Below are 16,225 nucleotides of genomic sequence, written 5' to 3' on the forward strand. Positions count from 1 at the left end.
GGGGGTGTATCAACGCAACCCAACGTCGTTAGCGAATCAACTCCTGAGCCACTCCTGACTCGAGCTTCTGGTGCCAGGAGAAAGGAGCGAGGAGCAAAAAAGGCGATTCAGTCCCGAAGGACGAATGCCCTGACAGTCCAACCTGGTCTCATGTTAAACGATCATCGGGGGTGTATAACGCAACCGACTTCGTCAACAAGAAACTCAGGGCTACTATATGTCTCCTGATCTGGGCACGAGTTTGTCTGACTCCGAGAAAAACAGGTGAGACAAAAAGTAGATGGGATGGCGAGTTTCGAGATTTCACAGAACTCAAAGATCGTGAAGGGCTTTGTTGTTTTTGACAGACGCAAATCTCTGAGCCCAAAGGCCGTCAACAACATATTTGCGTATTCTTTAATAGTTGTGACTGCCAGCTTATCCCATTCTTCAGACGGAAAAGGAAGACGGTAATCTTATTCCTGTCAACATCTCGATAGTCTGAACGTAGTCAGACTCAGAGCGGAGAGGTTATAGGTACCTTTCGAGTTAGAGTAGACCGACTCTCTCGGAAAAGGTCCTTGGAAAGTGAACTAGGAAGTATGTGACCTCTGTGAATCCAGGATCCTGAAGGCCAACATGGGGCGATCAGCGTCATTGTCGCTCCCTGTGACGTCATAAATCCTCTTATTACATTTCCTAAGCGATTGAAAAAGGGGAAAAAAGACTAAACATCCATCCCCGTTCAATATCATAGGATGGCGTTTAATGGTACCGATCCCGGATCGAGAATAAGGGAGCAGAGAAGAAGAAGCCTCTTCGTCCTCAACATATCGAAGAGAAGAATGAAAGGGCGTCCCTAAAGTCTCCACAACTCTCAACTTACTTCTAAAGAAATATTCCACTCGGAAGTCAATAGTTGCTGCCGTCGATCGAGACGATTCGTACGGACTTTTGCAATCCTGTAACGAACCTCTAGAGGATCGTTACATTCTACGCCTGTTGTTATAATAGGCTCTTTCTCGTAAACTCGAACAGGGACCGAGAGAAGATACTTCTTAAGATATGAGAGAGCTGTGGAATATCAGAGTTGATCTGGACCACTGGTTCCCAAAAATCGTTTCGAGGACTGGAGGGACTACCTAATCGCTTTACTTCTTTCAGATTAAGATCCAGGACATTTGAAACCCTATCCAGATATCCGGCACCTTCTTTCTATCACCTCAGAATCATTCCTAGATCTTGAATAATATTTCAGTTTCCCGGTCGGAAAAAAACTGTGATCTTAATTGCAGTCTATTCGGGGAAACAAAACTTCTTCAGGAAGGAAATGGTCCCCAGCAAGCTCATCCATTCCCTCCCCGAGTATGCTTACTTCCCTAATAAGGCTGCGCTTTGCCTAAGCAGGAGAGCATATAAAAGTGCAATGTTGCGGTAGACTCGTAGTTCTATACCGTGCGGTAACGAGCACCGAAAGGATTAAGAGATAACTCTGTTGAACATAGTAAGGCAAAACGAATGCAACGTTTATTCATTCACGTAAGAAATCCCTTCAATCTTAGGCTAAAGTCCGTGATTGTAGGACAGAGATACAGTTAGTCAGTCAATCCCGCAGGAGAGACGTAACCGCCAGCACAGAGATACGGTTAGTCAGCCAATCCCGCAAGAGAGAGAGACGTAACCTACCGCGCATGACAGCGCACGATCTGTTACTGGTGGCTCAGTTGGACTGGAGGACAGAGACAGCGTGACAGCAGCAGCCAGCAGCTTACGAATGTCGTCTCTTAACTTTATGTCTGGGTTGCCAGCTACCCTATTCTACGAAGAAATAGGTCCGTTATTTTTTGAGCAGATAGACTCTCAAGCTGGTATATTTAGGCGAAACAGAAAACGCTAAATATATAGATGCGTTTGTGTCGTCAGAACACTACCATACAACGGTAAAAGATAAATCGGAAACTCCTGGAAGGCTGCAGGGAGTAACGATTAAATGTCCTTTAAAATAGACAATAGACCTCTCGGTTGCCATTCGAAGAGGTAACTACAGCAAGCGTATATGACTTGAACCAACCAGAAATAAAATAACGCAAAGCAAAATGATATTGTTATGATACAATAAAGTTTGTTCATACTTACCTGGCAGATATATATATATATATATATAGCTGAATTCGGAAATACAGCTACATACATATCTGACAGGCAAGTTTCATGAACAAAACTTAAGAGAATCGAAGCAGTCAGCTCAAGCTTCTTATGTTTATTGGACCAAAGCGTTCATTGACGTAGTCTACAAGTCTATTTCTTGTACGAGTCTGCGAATGACGAATGAGAGCTCTTCCGAATCTTGTCAATAAGAGCTTATTCGCTTACGCAATATCAAGTTAATGAGATGTTTGTCAATGAGAACTAATCCATTTACGGGACAAAGAGATATTTTGTCAATGAGGGGATACCCACTTACTTGACAAAACGATAGTATATTGTCAATGGGGGAAAGTCACTGAATTGACAAAACGTAATCCAGGAAGTCGAGCATTTTATTTTTCCGATTCCCGTCTCAAACGAGGAAGGGGCAAGAATCCTGTTAAGAGACTAGGCTTACGGCAGGGTGAACGACGATGTTCAATTCGGCAGCGTAGTCCCGACTAGAAACTAACAAAACCTATCATCTGAAAAACCCTTTCAGATGGGCTAAAAAGCTTGCAAAATTATCCTGGGAAGAGGAAGAAATTCTCCAACCAGCTTCCTCTCCCGTATCACAACTAAAGCCTGCTAAAGCTTAAAATTTATTGGCAGTATGGCAAAAGAAGTCCTATCTTGCGCTTTCCTGAAGAGCGTCCTTTTGATGAGTACCTTTGCAAGACTCCTACTGAACATTGCCGAGAGTCCTGACGTGCAGGACATCGAGCCTTTACCTAACCCGTAACTGCCTTATCGCAAAGTCTTGACTGCGGTAGAGAAAACGAGATCTTCCCTAGAGCTCCTTAACTCCATCCACCTTTGCAAAAAGCAATAAAATATTGACAGAGACCTCTTGAATTCACGAAACCCGAGGTCTTGCTGGGTTTCGAAGACGAAGTTGTCTGTTCACTTTAAGCTTCCTCCAAGCACTGCTTACTTCACATTCTTTGCATGTGAGGTATAAGGTATCACCGAAGGTAGAGGTAAAAATTCTTGAGGCCCAAATCGTAAACAGGAGCTTGAAGAGTTCAATAGAAACGTTCAGCCAGACGACACACCTGGCGTGCGCTGGCGCGCGCGCTCGGCGTCCACTGGCGAGCAGTGAGCACGCTCGGCGTCCACTGGCCAGCAGCGAGCACGCTCGGCGTCCACTGGCGCGCGCGGAGTGCGCTCGGCGTCCACTGGTGCGCGCTTGGCGTGCACCCGCGCGCGCCTGGCGTCCATCCGAACGTCCCGTCCAAGCCGAGCGTCAAAAGAAGCGTGCAGAAAAGCGTCACGCTCCTGACAGGCGTCAAAACAAGCGAGATACATTTCGGAGAGAAATCCGACTGCACGAAACAGTCTCAGGAGAAGGGTCGATCGTGCGAGAATACGAGGGGCGACTGGCGAGGGAACGCCTTCTTATTCTCACAGTAACAAAACTCGGACGTCCGCTCTCAAAAGCGTTCGCGTCCTGCTACTAAGACTTCCATTTCATATTTCTCGGTGGAAAGACGTACACGTGATCAGGCGACGTTCGCCTTCTTACTTCTCACTGGAACGCATAACGAGAGAGAGAGAGAGAGGACGTGAAGCGTCCTCCTCTACAAAGCTTCTATTTAGAGGGCGCGAGTCCTTCCGAAAGCTCCAACCCCTGCGCGGGGAGGACGCTTCGAGGACGAGAAGCAATCCTTCAGGATTCGTGCACGTGCACGCACTTAGGCAGTCTGGGGATTTCATCAGAAACTGCCGAAGGCACGCCAGATCGGTGGGGGTTCCTCGTAACCCTCCTTCGGCTTTCAACATGCTCTCTCCCCGGGTCCTGGGAGTCAAGCAGAGGTCCCGGCCTAGAGGCGAAATAAGGCCGATCTGACGCACCCTCCACTACACAAGGGGCACTGTCACTGCACTTAGCCACTTCGCTATTGCTCTCTAAAGCAAGCACTTTCGATTCTAAGATACGAATCGAAAGAGTATTAGAGAAAGGGCAATAACCTCTACAGACACTGTTTAGGGCCCGAAGGCAACATTACAGGGTTATGAGAAACAATAACAGAAGTAGCACTCTTCACAACAATGAAGGAGAGCGATCACCTCTCGCAGACAAATTCATAACCCGTAGGCCATACTACAGGGTTAGGCAAAAAAAAAAAGTCTACAGGAAGGTTAGCAGGTTCACTACCCTGACTTTTGTTTACTGATTAATTGCGTATATACGAATCATACGTTTTCCTTACGGAATTAGACATGTTTACTGATTAATTGCGTACATACGAATCATACGTCTTCCTTACGGAATAGACAGTCTCACACTCCTCACATGACAAATCTCAACCAAGAAGCAAGACTCATACCCCTCGTGCATACCAAGTGCGGATCTACCGAAGCTTTCGGTAGCCACACCCTATCTTTGCAGACAACACCCTCTGAAACTAGCCTAACTAGATTCAGATATCTTATGCAAAAATGAATCAAATTCAAATCAATTTAAGATAGCGTATGTCTAGCCACAAATCCAAGTAAATAAATTAAAAGACAATAGGATACTTAGCGGCAATGAAGTTTCCAAAATCTAAGACGGAGGTACTGGAAACAGGTGTTTCCAGCACCGGCGACAGAAAAATTATGAATAGAAAATGGGAATGATTCCTGATACCCGCCTCCCAGCGGCGGGAATGGGTACTAACCACCTGACTCCCACTGCGTGTGTCGTAAGTTTTTAAAATTCTGTCGGACTTCAGAAAATACAGCTATATATATATCTGACAGGTAAGTTTCATGAACAAAATACTGTTGTACCTATCTTTTTATCATAATCATATCTCTAGCCTATTACTGGCCATTTCTATGATTCTGATGATATTAACCCTTAAACGCCGAAGCGTAAAAATCAAAACATCTCCCGAATACCAGAGCCGGTTTTGAGTGAGCATGGAAGCGGAAAAAATAATTTTTTCAAAAAATCACAGCGTGCTTAGTTTTGAAGATTAAGAGTTCATTTTTGGCACCTTTTTTTGTCATTACCTGAAGTTTAGTATGCAACCATCAGAAATGAAAAATAATATCATTATCATATGTAAATAAATGCGATAAATGGTAGCGAAAAAAAAATTCATACATAATTGTATTAAAATCACGCTGTGCAAAAAACGGTAAAAAGCTAACGAGTTTTTTTTTTTGTTGTATTGTACACTAAATTGCAATCCTTTTGATATATAAGACATTGTAAAATGATAAAAGCAACACAGAGAAAATATTATACACAAAATAATGCATGAATTCGTAACGCGAGGACGTAAACAAATATTTTTTCAAAAATTCACCATAAATCTAAATATTGTCTTAGACTCTTCCAATTTCTTTCAAAATGAAGACAAATGATTGAATATTACTATACTGTAAGAGTATTAGCTTACAAATGCAGTTTTCGACCATATCTGACGAGTTAAAGTTGACCGAATGTCGATTTTTTTATATATATATTTTTTATATGCAATTATTTCAGAAATAAGAAAAGCTACAACCTTCAAATATTTTTCGTTTTATTCTACATGAAATTATGCACAGTTTCATATACAAAACTCTTTGAAATGCCTAATATGAATCGGAGCAAATATTCCGAGAATGGTACGTACGCATTTCGGAGATTTGTGGTGGAGAATCCGCGCGCGGAGGGAAGGAAAGTTTTTTTTTTTATCACCATAAATCTAAAATATTGTTGCTAGAGACTTCGAATTTGTTTCAAGATGAAGATAAATGACTGAATATTACTAGACTGTAAGAGTTTTAGCTTACAATTGCGTTTTTCGACCATTTCGGTAGACTCAAAGTTGACCGAACGTGGTTTTTTTCTATTTATCGTTATTAATATGCAAATATTTCGAAAATTAGAAAAGCTACAACCTTCAATTATTTTTAGTTGTATTCTACATGAAATTGCACACATTTTCATATATAAAACTTTATGTAACAGCTAATTTAAAATGGTGCAAACATTACCACAATCGCACGTATGATTTTTTTTGGAAGAGTTACCGCGCGGACGTAAAGAAAATGTTATTTTTTTCATAAATTCACCATAAATCGAAATATTGTGCTAGAGACTTCCAATTTGTTGCAAAATGAAGGTAAATGCTTGAATATTACTAGAATATAAGCGTTATAGCTTGCAATTGCGTTTTTCGACGACCATTTCGGTAGACTCAAAGTTGACCGAAGGTTGAAAATTTGTCGCTTATAATTTTTTATATGAAAATATGTATTTCAAAATTGATAAAAGCTACAACCATGGGTTGTTTATAGATGTATTGTGCATGAAATTGTGCACATTTCCATATATAAAACTTTATGTAACGGCTAATTTTAAAATGGTGCAAACATTACCACAATCGCATGTATGATTTTTTTCGGAAGAGTTACCGCGCGGACGTAAGGAAAGTTTTTTCATAAATTCACCATAAATCGAAATATTGTGCTAGAGACTTTCAATTAGTTGCAAAATTAAGGTAAATGATTGAATATTACTAAAATATAAGAGTTTTAGCTTACAATTGCTTTTTTTGACCATTTCGGTAGAGTCAAAGTTGCCCGAAGGTTGAAATTTTGGCACTTATCGTTATTTATATAAAAATATCGCAAAACTGATAAAAGCTACAATCATGAGTATTTCTTTGTTGTATTCTACATAGAAATGCGCACATTTTTATATATAATACTCCATGTAACGGCTAATTTAAAATGGTACAAAAATTATGTCAAAGTGACGAAATAATTTCCGAGATGTGTCACAGATACTTTTTAGTGCGGCAAGAAAGAAATTCACGCTTGCGCGCCTGCGTAACGATTGTAAAACAAAACAACACCTTTATCCGTGAACTCCCAGCATCCCCAAGGTGCGTGATTCAAAAGTTTTCGGCTGGTAGGCCTATAAGTAATTTTCCGCGAATTTAAAAAAAAAATTTTTGAGTCTATGTATGGTACGTCCATTCGGCATTCAGGAGACATTTTGACTCTACGTTTAATACGTCCATTCGGCGTTTAAGGATTAAAACACTTGACGAACTTAACGAAAACACCAGCCTAACCAATTAGCCTACTTAGGCTAAATCATTGCCATGGGCTTGGCTAACTGTAGAGAAGGATTGACATTAGGTATCTGATAGTAGGGTAAAACACCACGGAAGGCCAACCCTCACCACGGTGGACGGGTCTTATTCACTCGATATTTAATTGGTGAAACAAGAATACAATTGCAACTCTAAGCATACCATTTAAAAGATTGAAGTTTCGTCAACATAATGTGATATATGAAAGCCCCATACGAACTAAAATAAGCATGTGAGCTCTTCGTAAAATATGTTTTCAAGGCAGTTTTGAAATCCAATATGGCGGCTACGTTTTGCATGGAAGGTTCTGATCAGTGACGGCCACCACCTTTCCCCAGCCTTCCCAGCACTCATTTGAACAATGTTAGCGTATATATGTAACGTTTATTGATCTTACTCAAGATTGCAGTCGTAATCAGCACAATAAAACAACATTTTGTTGCCTATATTAGTGAAAGTATGAAACTTGTTATTCCCGGGGTTATGGTTTGAACTGAATTCATTCTTACCTTGTAATCAGCGGTTTTTATCCTTACTGTCATCACAACTGAAACTCCACAGTGCTTATTTGATTGTTATTATACACATTTTGGTCTCAGTTCACTCCACATTGCACTTTAAACCCGTTACTGTTGCTGGTTCCTAAGCGCGCGCGCCACAAACACAGTTACAAACAGCAGACGACGAAACTCCAAAGTTTTATTCCCTAAATTGTTTACTTTACTCGTTATTTAGTTTAAATTTACTTTGTTATTTAAACATTTTAATTTAATTCATGAATATTATCCCTTTTTTGCAACCAAATTACCCCCAAAAATTACAGATATTTCTAAAGTAGATACAATCAAATGTTTCTAACGTTTTCGTACATCTGGCTGCCGAAAACCATAGAGGAACGACCATGGATAAGTGCATAGAGGAACGACTACGGAGAAGTGAATTACGTATATACATTTTTTTTTCTTTTTTTTTTTGCTAGCACTTTTAATAGATTTCAGTCTATATTAGTATTTTGAATTTCTTTAATAACCGTATGCCAGAAATAAATGTAACCTTTAATGTTTGCATGCTTTAATGTTTGCATGCTAAGAATGGCAAAATCATCATTGCCACATTAGTGGAGGCTTCATTATTATAAACAGTTTCCATGAATTCTATTTGTCATAGTAATGCAATAATGATAAAATTGCTTTAATAATTATGTATATACTTCCAATACATAGCCTAATTTCACCAATTTCAATGTTTTGTGTGTAGTCTTATACCCAGTTTGGAGGGTCAACACATACCGAATGGCAACAGAGAGAGAGAGAGAGAGAGAAAGGAAGGCGAAGGAACGAAGGAAAGGGGTGGCGGTGGAGGGGGGGGAGAGGGTAGGTGGAGCTTTATACGCGTGTTCGTATCCATTTCTGCATAATGGAGTTTTTGTCTCTTGGTACAAGGACAAGTGTCGTTATTCTTTACGATTAGTAATTCACGATACCCTTATAAATTACGGCACTGGGTGTAATGCACTATACAAAATCTCGTTCTGATAAGAGTGTTCGTTACAGAAATAGGTATTGCCCAAAAACGTGCTTGCACTGTCTCTGAAACCCATAGTAGGTATGCTGCTTAGTTGTCAATCAAGTTTTTTGTAATCAAGTATTTTTTACAAAAAAGCTATTGAATAAATTTGTATTTTTCTCAATCAAAACATATGCCCCTCAATGCTAACTTTCCTCTTTTAACGACTTTCTGGTCATTGCAAATTCGGCCCCATAATTTCTTATGGTGCGAAAACAGAGGCGCATCGACCGAAAACAATTGCGTCACACTACGGCGATAATCCGGCAGTAAAACATCTTCATATATTCAAAAAGTAAATAATGAAGATATATATGCGCATTACGATTATGCCAATTACATGAAGAGCTGATAATCTGCATGAATAACTGGTAAACTGTTCTGCAAGAAAGTTGAGTAAAGCAATTATTTACAATAGGTACGAAAGTCAAGATGTCGTGACGTCATAATACAGGACTTGAAAGAACGTTCGAATTCCAAAAAATAATTACTTAAATTTGAGTCAGAATCGAGTTACTTTTTCAATAACGAATATTTTCAAATTAATCATCATAAATATGTAAAATATTGATGTTTTACTATTTATTTAAAAAATTATCGAAGTGCACGCTTCGTCGTCGTCTTCTACAAAACAGTTGTTTACTCAGTGAGGAAAAGTTTTCCGTTTGTTGTGATAAAAGTGCCCCAGCGTCTGTGGGCACAAGTGGTGTGCGGATTTATCACAGGAAATGGTTAGTTTATTGACACAAGCGACTCCGTAAACATCAAGATGGCGTCAATCTTCTAAATACCTCGAGTTGTAAGTAAAAATGTTGAACGCGTTTTGGTGAGATTTGCACTACATTTGAGACCGTTTTCAGTACCCTCTGTTTAAATCTTAAAATTTGGCCTTAATTTCTAACTTTGGAGAAAATACTTACTTCGAAAGGAGAGTAGAGGTCTTTAGCTCCGCTTCTCACCAACAACAAGTCGCGACTGATGCCCATCTCCGGTGTCAGGACGCGTTATAATGTACTTTTTCGGAGGGTGGCAAGCGTTGATTGTAGGTGGCCTGTTTGGCCTGCCGTGGTGTTTTACCCTATAGCCTAAGCTTATTTAGGACCAATAAAAGCTAAAGAACCAGATATTAGCCTATATAAAAAGCATGGCCAGGTTTAAGCTATATAACCTAATCAAATAAAAACCAGGATACCATTATTTGATGGATATTAGTAGATCTCAGTACTAGGGCTAGAGGGAGGTTAAGGTAGGGATATAGTAGGTTAGGTAGGCTATCATTAGGCTAGTTAGGCTAAACCCTTTTAAGTCATGAGGGTCACATTAACCCAAAATTCGCGTCAGAGGTACCTAAATCTTTACTTCGTAACAAATAAAGCGAAAGAACATCCCGTTGGTTACTTACGCAAAGTCATACAGTTCCAGGTAGGCTAACTAGCTACCTACCTAATTAACGCCCTCACCTGTCTCGAACTCCTGCATGGGGATTTCGTCCTGTGTGTACACACTCAAATGATCATTCACTATGGAAATTTTGTCCTCATCTGTCTGTGCTTCATCTATTTTCGCCGCTAACTCTATGCATACCAAAGTTAATTGACCTATATTCTTGGCAGGACCTTGTTCTTGCTCCTCCTCGACGTCCATGGTTCAACTTTGTTGACTATTATTGTTATTTCAAACAAAAGTAGTTTTGACGGCAGGCTCTTGAAATCAAACAACACTGATCTTCTCCATCTACTTTCCGAAACAAAGATATTTATAACTTTTATTTAAAATATATTTTATAAATTTAAATTAATAAATACTAACATGAAATTATTTAATCTATTTTTCTTCTTTGTCGTTAAAATATAATGTTTGTTTATGAAACCAAGTATAAAATGATTTCAAGAATCATAGTGAGTCACGTTGTCTGAAGTTCTGTGCCGAGCCAAAAATAAACAATTCGAAACCACAAATGCACCACGCCCCTTTTCCTACAATATCCTATCCATACATCTTAATAATGTCTACTAATTTCCATGCCTCGTTCATTTGCTGCCAATATTACAATAAAAAGCAAATAGACAGCTGGTAAGGTTATAATGTGTGCCAAAACGATATTAACCAAGAATTGAACAAAACAAACCAAACAAGAGTGTTTTATAAAAACTTTCATACGTATGTTTTTAGCTGTAAGTGAAATTTGTTTCATTGTTCAAATAAAAGAAATGTTGTAAGGATTACTGCATATTGTCCACTGTCTTAGCAATATAACTTTGGTTTATAAAAAATGGTGATGAGTGTTCTACATGGAAAAGAAACATGTTGAATTGTGTCATAAACAGAGGAACTATCACACCTTTATCATCATTTGTGATGTATATAACTTAGGAAGCTGCAAAACCTATTAAATAGAGCGGCAAGATTAATAAAAGTTGTCGCACTTCGCAACATATTTACTCATTTAGTTTGAGTTTCAATGGCTCCTTGTCAAAGATATGTGTAATGACTCATCAAAATATAAAGATTAGTGCCCCCCCCCCCAAAAAAAAATAGCGTATAATGCATCCAACTGATGAAGTCAAAGCAAGAACAGCTACAGACGAAATTCGAATGTTGGTTTTAGAGGGTTTAAATTTGCCGCTCTAAGACTGTAGCCCACAATGCGCTGCAACTGAATATCAGGACTGTAAATATGGAATCTTTCAAACCGGAAATTCTTAAACTTTACGGCGTGGATTTGGCGGAGTGGGGCCTTATAAATTAAAAAAGGAAGAAACTGTAAATAGAAACATCATTACCATACAACTAAATAGGGTAAGGCAGTAAAATATGGATTACAGTCAGTGGCGGAGTGGCCAGGTTGCACGATGGTAAGTAGGCCCCTTACACATAAGACCATGGAAAATTTCATTACTGAACAAATTCCTTTCTAAATGATGTAAGGTTATATATATATATATATATATATATATATATATATATATATATATATATATGTGTGTGTGTGTGTGTGTGTGTGCGTATGTATATATGTATGTAAATATATATATATATATATATATATATATATATATATATATATATATTATATATATATATATATATATACATACATATATATATATATATATATATATATATATATATATATATATATATATATATATACTACATACATATCATACATATATATATATATATATATATATATATATATATATATATATATATATAGCGACTTATGGCTTAGAATATTACTGGTTATTGTCCATCCTACAAAACAGATGCGATTTGCATGACAGTGAGGGAAAGTAGAGATTTATTTGTCACTAGTATATGCAGGTGGTAAGTGAAATCATTTTGTGAAATATATATGTTTCTATATGTCGAGAGGAAATATCTTCAAACTCGATAAGAAAAGAAATGGCTATTTTTAAAGACAAAACATATATATTAATAATAATTGTGAATTGTGTGTGTGTGTGCATGTGTGCTGTATGTATTATGTATAAAAGAGAGAGAGAACAACTCACAAGTATCGTACAGCATGGTACAGGTACGGAACACGATCACAGTCACTGTTGTCAAGATTAAAGTATCACGATTTTCATTAGGGTCATTTAGGTTGCCATCTGTTGATATCTTTTATTTTATATAAGTTAACTAAGCATATATTACGAATGTTAATACACGCATTGACACACGGGGACGATTCCTTATCTAAAGTGCATTGTGGGCATTGAAAAAGACAATTCCTTGCAGCAATTGTGCAGTGGTAGGACTGCATCGGCTCAACACGCCTCAACCGTCGTCCACGGATACAGTCAGTTCTGTAGCAATACAGTAATGTATTTGACTAGTGACTGATGTGTTATTACCTTGACAGACTTCCATAAGAAGTGAGTTGCATTGATTTTTTAAGTAACATGTCTTTTTGGTCTATCAGCATCTGATAGATCTTACGATGATGATGAAAAAATGTCAAGGGAATGAAAATTAAAAATTATAATTTGTGATAAGCCGATCCTTACTGTACTAAGGTCTACGGCAAAATAAGTGCAATGTTGAAATTGAAACATGACGTAGCTATATGCTTTCAGCGCATAAGCACATATTTCCCATTTCGCTGAATAAAAGGAGAGAAGAAGTAGTATTGAAGCAGAGAAGTATTGTTATGAATATTATAGGTATCATAAAGACGTTAAGCAAACAAGCACTTCCTTTTCTAGGTCACAGAAATTAATCGGCCTACACTTTAGATGATGTTTTGAACCATGGTAATTTTTTAGCTACAGTGCAGTTAATGGCAAAATATGACAGCACTATGGCAGCTCATGTTTCTTCAGTGCAAAGCAAGTCTGAGCAGAGAACAAAACTATTAGAACAACAAGGAAAGGTTCACAGTAAAGGTCGTGGTGGACTTGTTACATACCCGAGTAAAAACTATAAACTATTTAATCAACATTATGAAAAATATGATTTTAAAAAATTGGGCAAGAAGTTAATCAAGCAAAATACTATTCAATACAGGTTGATTCAACGCAAGATATTTCATCCATTGATCAGTTTAGTATTATTATTCGATATGTGCTTAAAGGTAATCTATGAGCGACTACTTTCAGTTGTACCAAGTAATGATTGGAACAGGAAAGGGGCTTTTCGATCTATTAATCAAAACGTTACAACCTCATAAAATTGACCCAGAAAAATGCGTATCTGATAGCACACATGGCGCTACAAGCTACCATGGGCAGTACAAGAGTTTACAAGGTAGAATTGCTGATGTGGTAGATCAACATGTTCATATATGGTGCTATGCCCATGTTTTGAATCTAGTGTTAACTGAGACTACAAAATGTTGTGTACCTGCAGTTTCCTTTTTCAATTTGCTTCAGAATTTAGCTACATTTGTGAAAGCATCATACAAGCGAATGGCTGTATGGATAGAAGTGGTAGGAAAACATCTGTGACAAGAAAAAATGAAACGATTAAAGCTAATAGGTGAGACTAGATGGTCAGGGAAATCAAATACAGCAACAACTATATTTGGATGCATTGATGATGCTGTTGTGATTACTTGTGTGGATTTATTGGTATGCTTAACAATGATTCAAGAATCAGACAAGTATGAAACAAACGTTTTTCTTCAGAGTCTTCAAACGTTTGAAACCATATTGACTGCATTTACTTATTTGTATATATTTGAAACTACAGCCCCTTTATCAAAATACCTGCAGACCAGTGAATTAGATATGTTTACTGCATGGAGTTTGGTAGATACAGCTACAACAAAGTTGAAGGAACAGACAAGAATATTTGATAATATCCACAGCAAGGCTTTTGAATTTGTAATCAAATGTAATGAGGAAATTTTGCAGATGAATTTGAATGAACATATAATATTCCAAATTGATGCTTTGGAAGATGCATTGCCAGTTAAGAGAAAGAAGATAAAAATGGCAGATGAACTTGCTAGTGATGAAGGAAGCTCCTCAGATCCCCTAGTTGATTTTAGAGTAAATGTGTTTAATTTAATAATGGATCGTATTGTTCAGTCACTGGAATCACGCTTTGTACAACACAAACAGTTGTATAAAGACTTATCTTGCTTGGACTCTACAAATTTTAAAATAATTGCTGGGAAAGGTCTTGAAGATGAAGATTGAGAGGAATTATCAAGTTGCTTCAACAAATCATCAAAGATTAAGTGAAATTGGAACAGTTTTCTTTTGCTTCAAACTTTGATGTCTTAAAGTTATTACTTAAGGACGGTGAAAATATGGGCAGCAGTTGCACCAACTGTAAAATGTGCACAACTTGCCCATCTTGTGTACTGAAAATTCTAGCTTCCAACAGACTTCATGACAAGGCATATGATAACCTTTATGAACTATGTAAAATAATTTGCACATTATCTGTTACCCAAGTACAGTGCGAGAGGGCATTTTCAAAACTGAAGATTATAAAGACAAGGTTAAGAAATTCATGTCTGAGGAAAGCTTGGAATCTTACATGTTACTATCCATTGAAAAGGAAATGTTAGATAAGCCGGACAATGAAGTAATTATTAGCAGATTTGCACAATCCTCCAGTGAACTTAAGCGATTGCTCCTAATATAGTGGGCTGCATGTAATAGGTTTTTGTAGTTTTTAGCTGTCTATATACAAACTGTGTAGTACAAGTATGCTTAGATATATCCGAATATTATTTCAAAATTCTTAATAAATTGGTATATGCATGTTATACTTCTGTATTGAAAGTGTACTTTTATTTTGTGTATTTCACAAGGGTCTCATAGAAAATTATGAAAGTAAGTAATCAAAACCATATAAATCTACTCTTTTGATGAGCTAGACTAAATAAAGGGGAGGTGATAAAATTTGACATATGTATGCTTAATGATAAATGCTATATATGTCTCAATTATTTGAAAGAAACTTATGTAGAAAACGTAAAAAGAATGCAGGCTACATGTATCTTCTCTATTTTCTTTAGATTTATTGGATTACATTTTTTAGTTTGCAAACATTTCAAAATAACACTACTTTTGATTAGAAATTCAGCTAAGCAATTATGTATCTATATTTGGTATTACTTTACAGTATGTATGTCTAGGTGATTTACACTTATTAGTAAAAAAAATAAACGTTCCAATAATTTGTCTTCTGTGTTTCCACATGTGCTTTTCTAATTATGTATCTATATTTGGTATTACTTTACAGTAGTTATCCTTAAGGTGGATTTACAGCTTATTAGTAAAAAACTAAACGTCCAAAAATTTGTCTTCTGTGTTTCCACATGAGCATTTTCAAAAATTTTATGTATTTGCTATGTGAACTCTATTATAGTATTATGGCTGAGGATTGGAGTGGGCCCCCTCTTTTGTCACGTGACAACCACAATTTTTAGACCAAGTCCGCCACTGATTACAGTAGCAATTCTTGGTATAGGTGGTTATTGTCTATGTCGATACCATAGAAATATCAGGCTCCATTATCTTTTATTCATGCGTTAAAATCCGCAAAAGGTCCGCAGTTTTACGCATTATATAGTCAATCTCAAAACAAAATTAAAATTATCGCATTTTTGAAATGGCAAAATAAGGCTGTAATCTTGGAGGCCCTCCAATACAGCAGCACCTAGACAGAGTTAGATTTTATAGACGGGCAGCTCGAGCAAGAACCCGTACATAACCATAATAACATAATAACAATCTGTCGGGAGCAAATTCTAGATATTAGATTAATACTTACTACTACTTTATTGTGTGTAATGACAAGACGTAACTTATAATTTCTCCTACCAATTCGCGTCTATCGTCAAGTCCTTGAGGTAATTTGATAATGAGTATATAATCAACAGAGAATTTCCCGAAATAATAGTAGTTCTTAGTTTAAGCCCACATTTTAAAAATGGAGTACTACAT

The 16,225-nt window shown here is 37.3% G+C and overlaps 1 protein-coding gene across 2 annotated transcripts in view; it reads right to left on the reverse strand.

Moving 5' to 3' along the window:
• Positions 1–16,225, reverse strand: part of LOC135225152 (NHL repeat-containing protein 2-like) — a 55,769-nt gene that overhangs the window by 38,822 nt on the left and 722 nt on the right. Inside the window, exon 1 of one of the 2 annotated variants that reach the window (XM_064264387.1) lies at positions 10,274–10,520. The exons of the other annotated variant lie outside the window; for it this stretch is intronic. Within the exon in view, the coding sequence (XP_064120457.1) occupies positions 10,274–10,457 (184 nt within the window). The 5' untranslated portion in view covers positions 10,458–10,520. Of the gene's footprint in view, positions 1–10,273; positions 10,521–16,225 lie in introns of those variants that run through there. 2 annotated transcript variants of the gene reach the window in all.

This window comes from Macrobrachium nipponense, chromosome 20 (assembly GCF_015104395.2).
Source record: "Macrobrachium nipponense isolate FS-2020 chromosome 20, ASM1510439v2, whole genome shotgun sequence".
NCBI lineage: Eukaryota > Metazoa > Arthropoda > Malacostraca > Decapoda > Palaemonidae > Macrobrachium > Macrobrachium nipponense.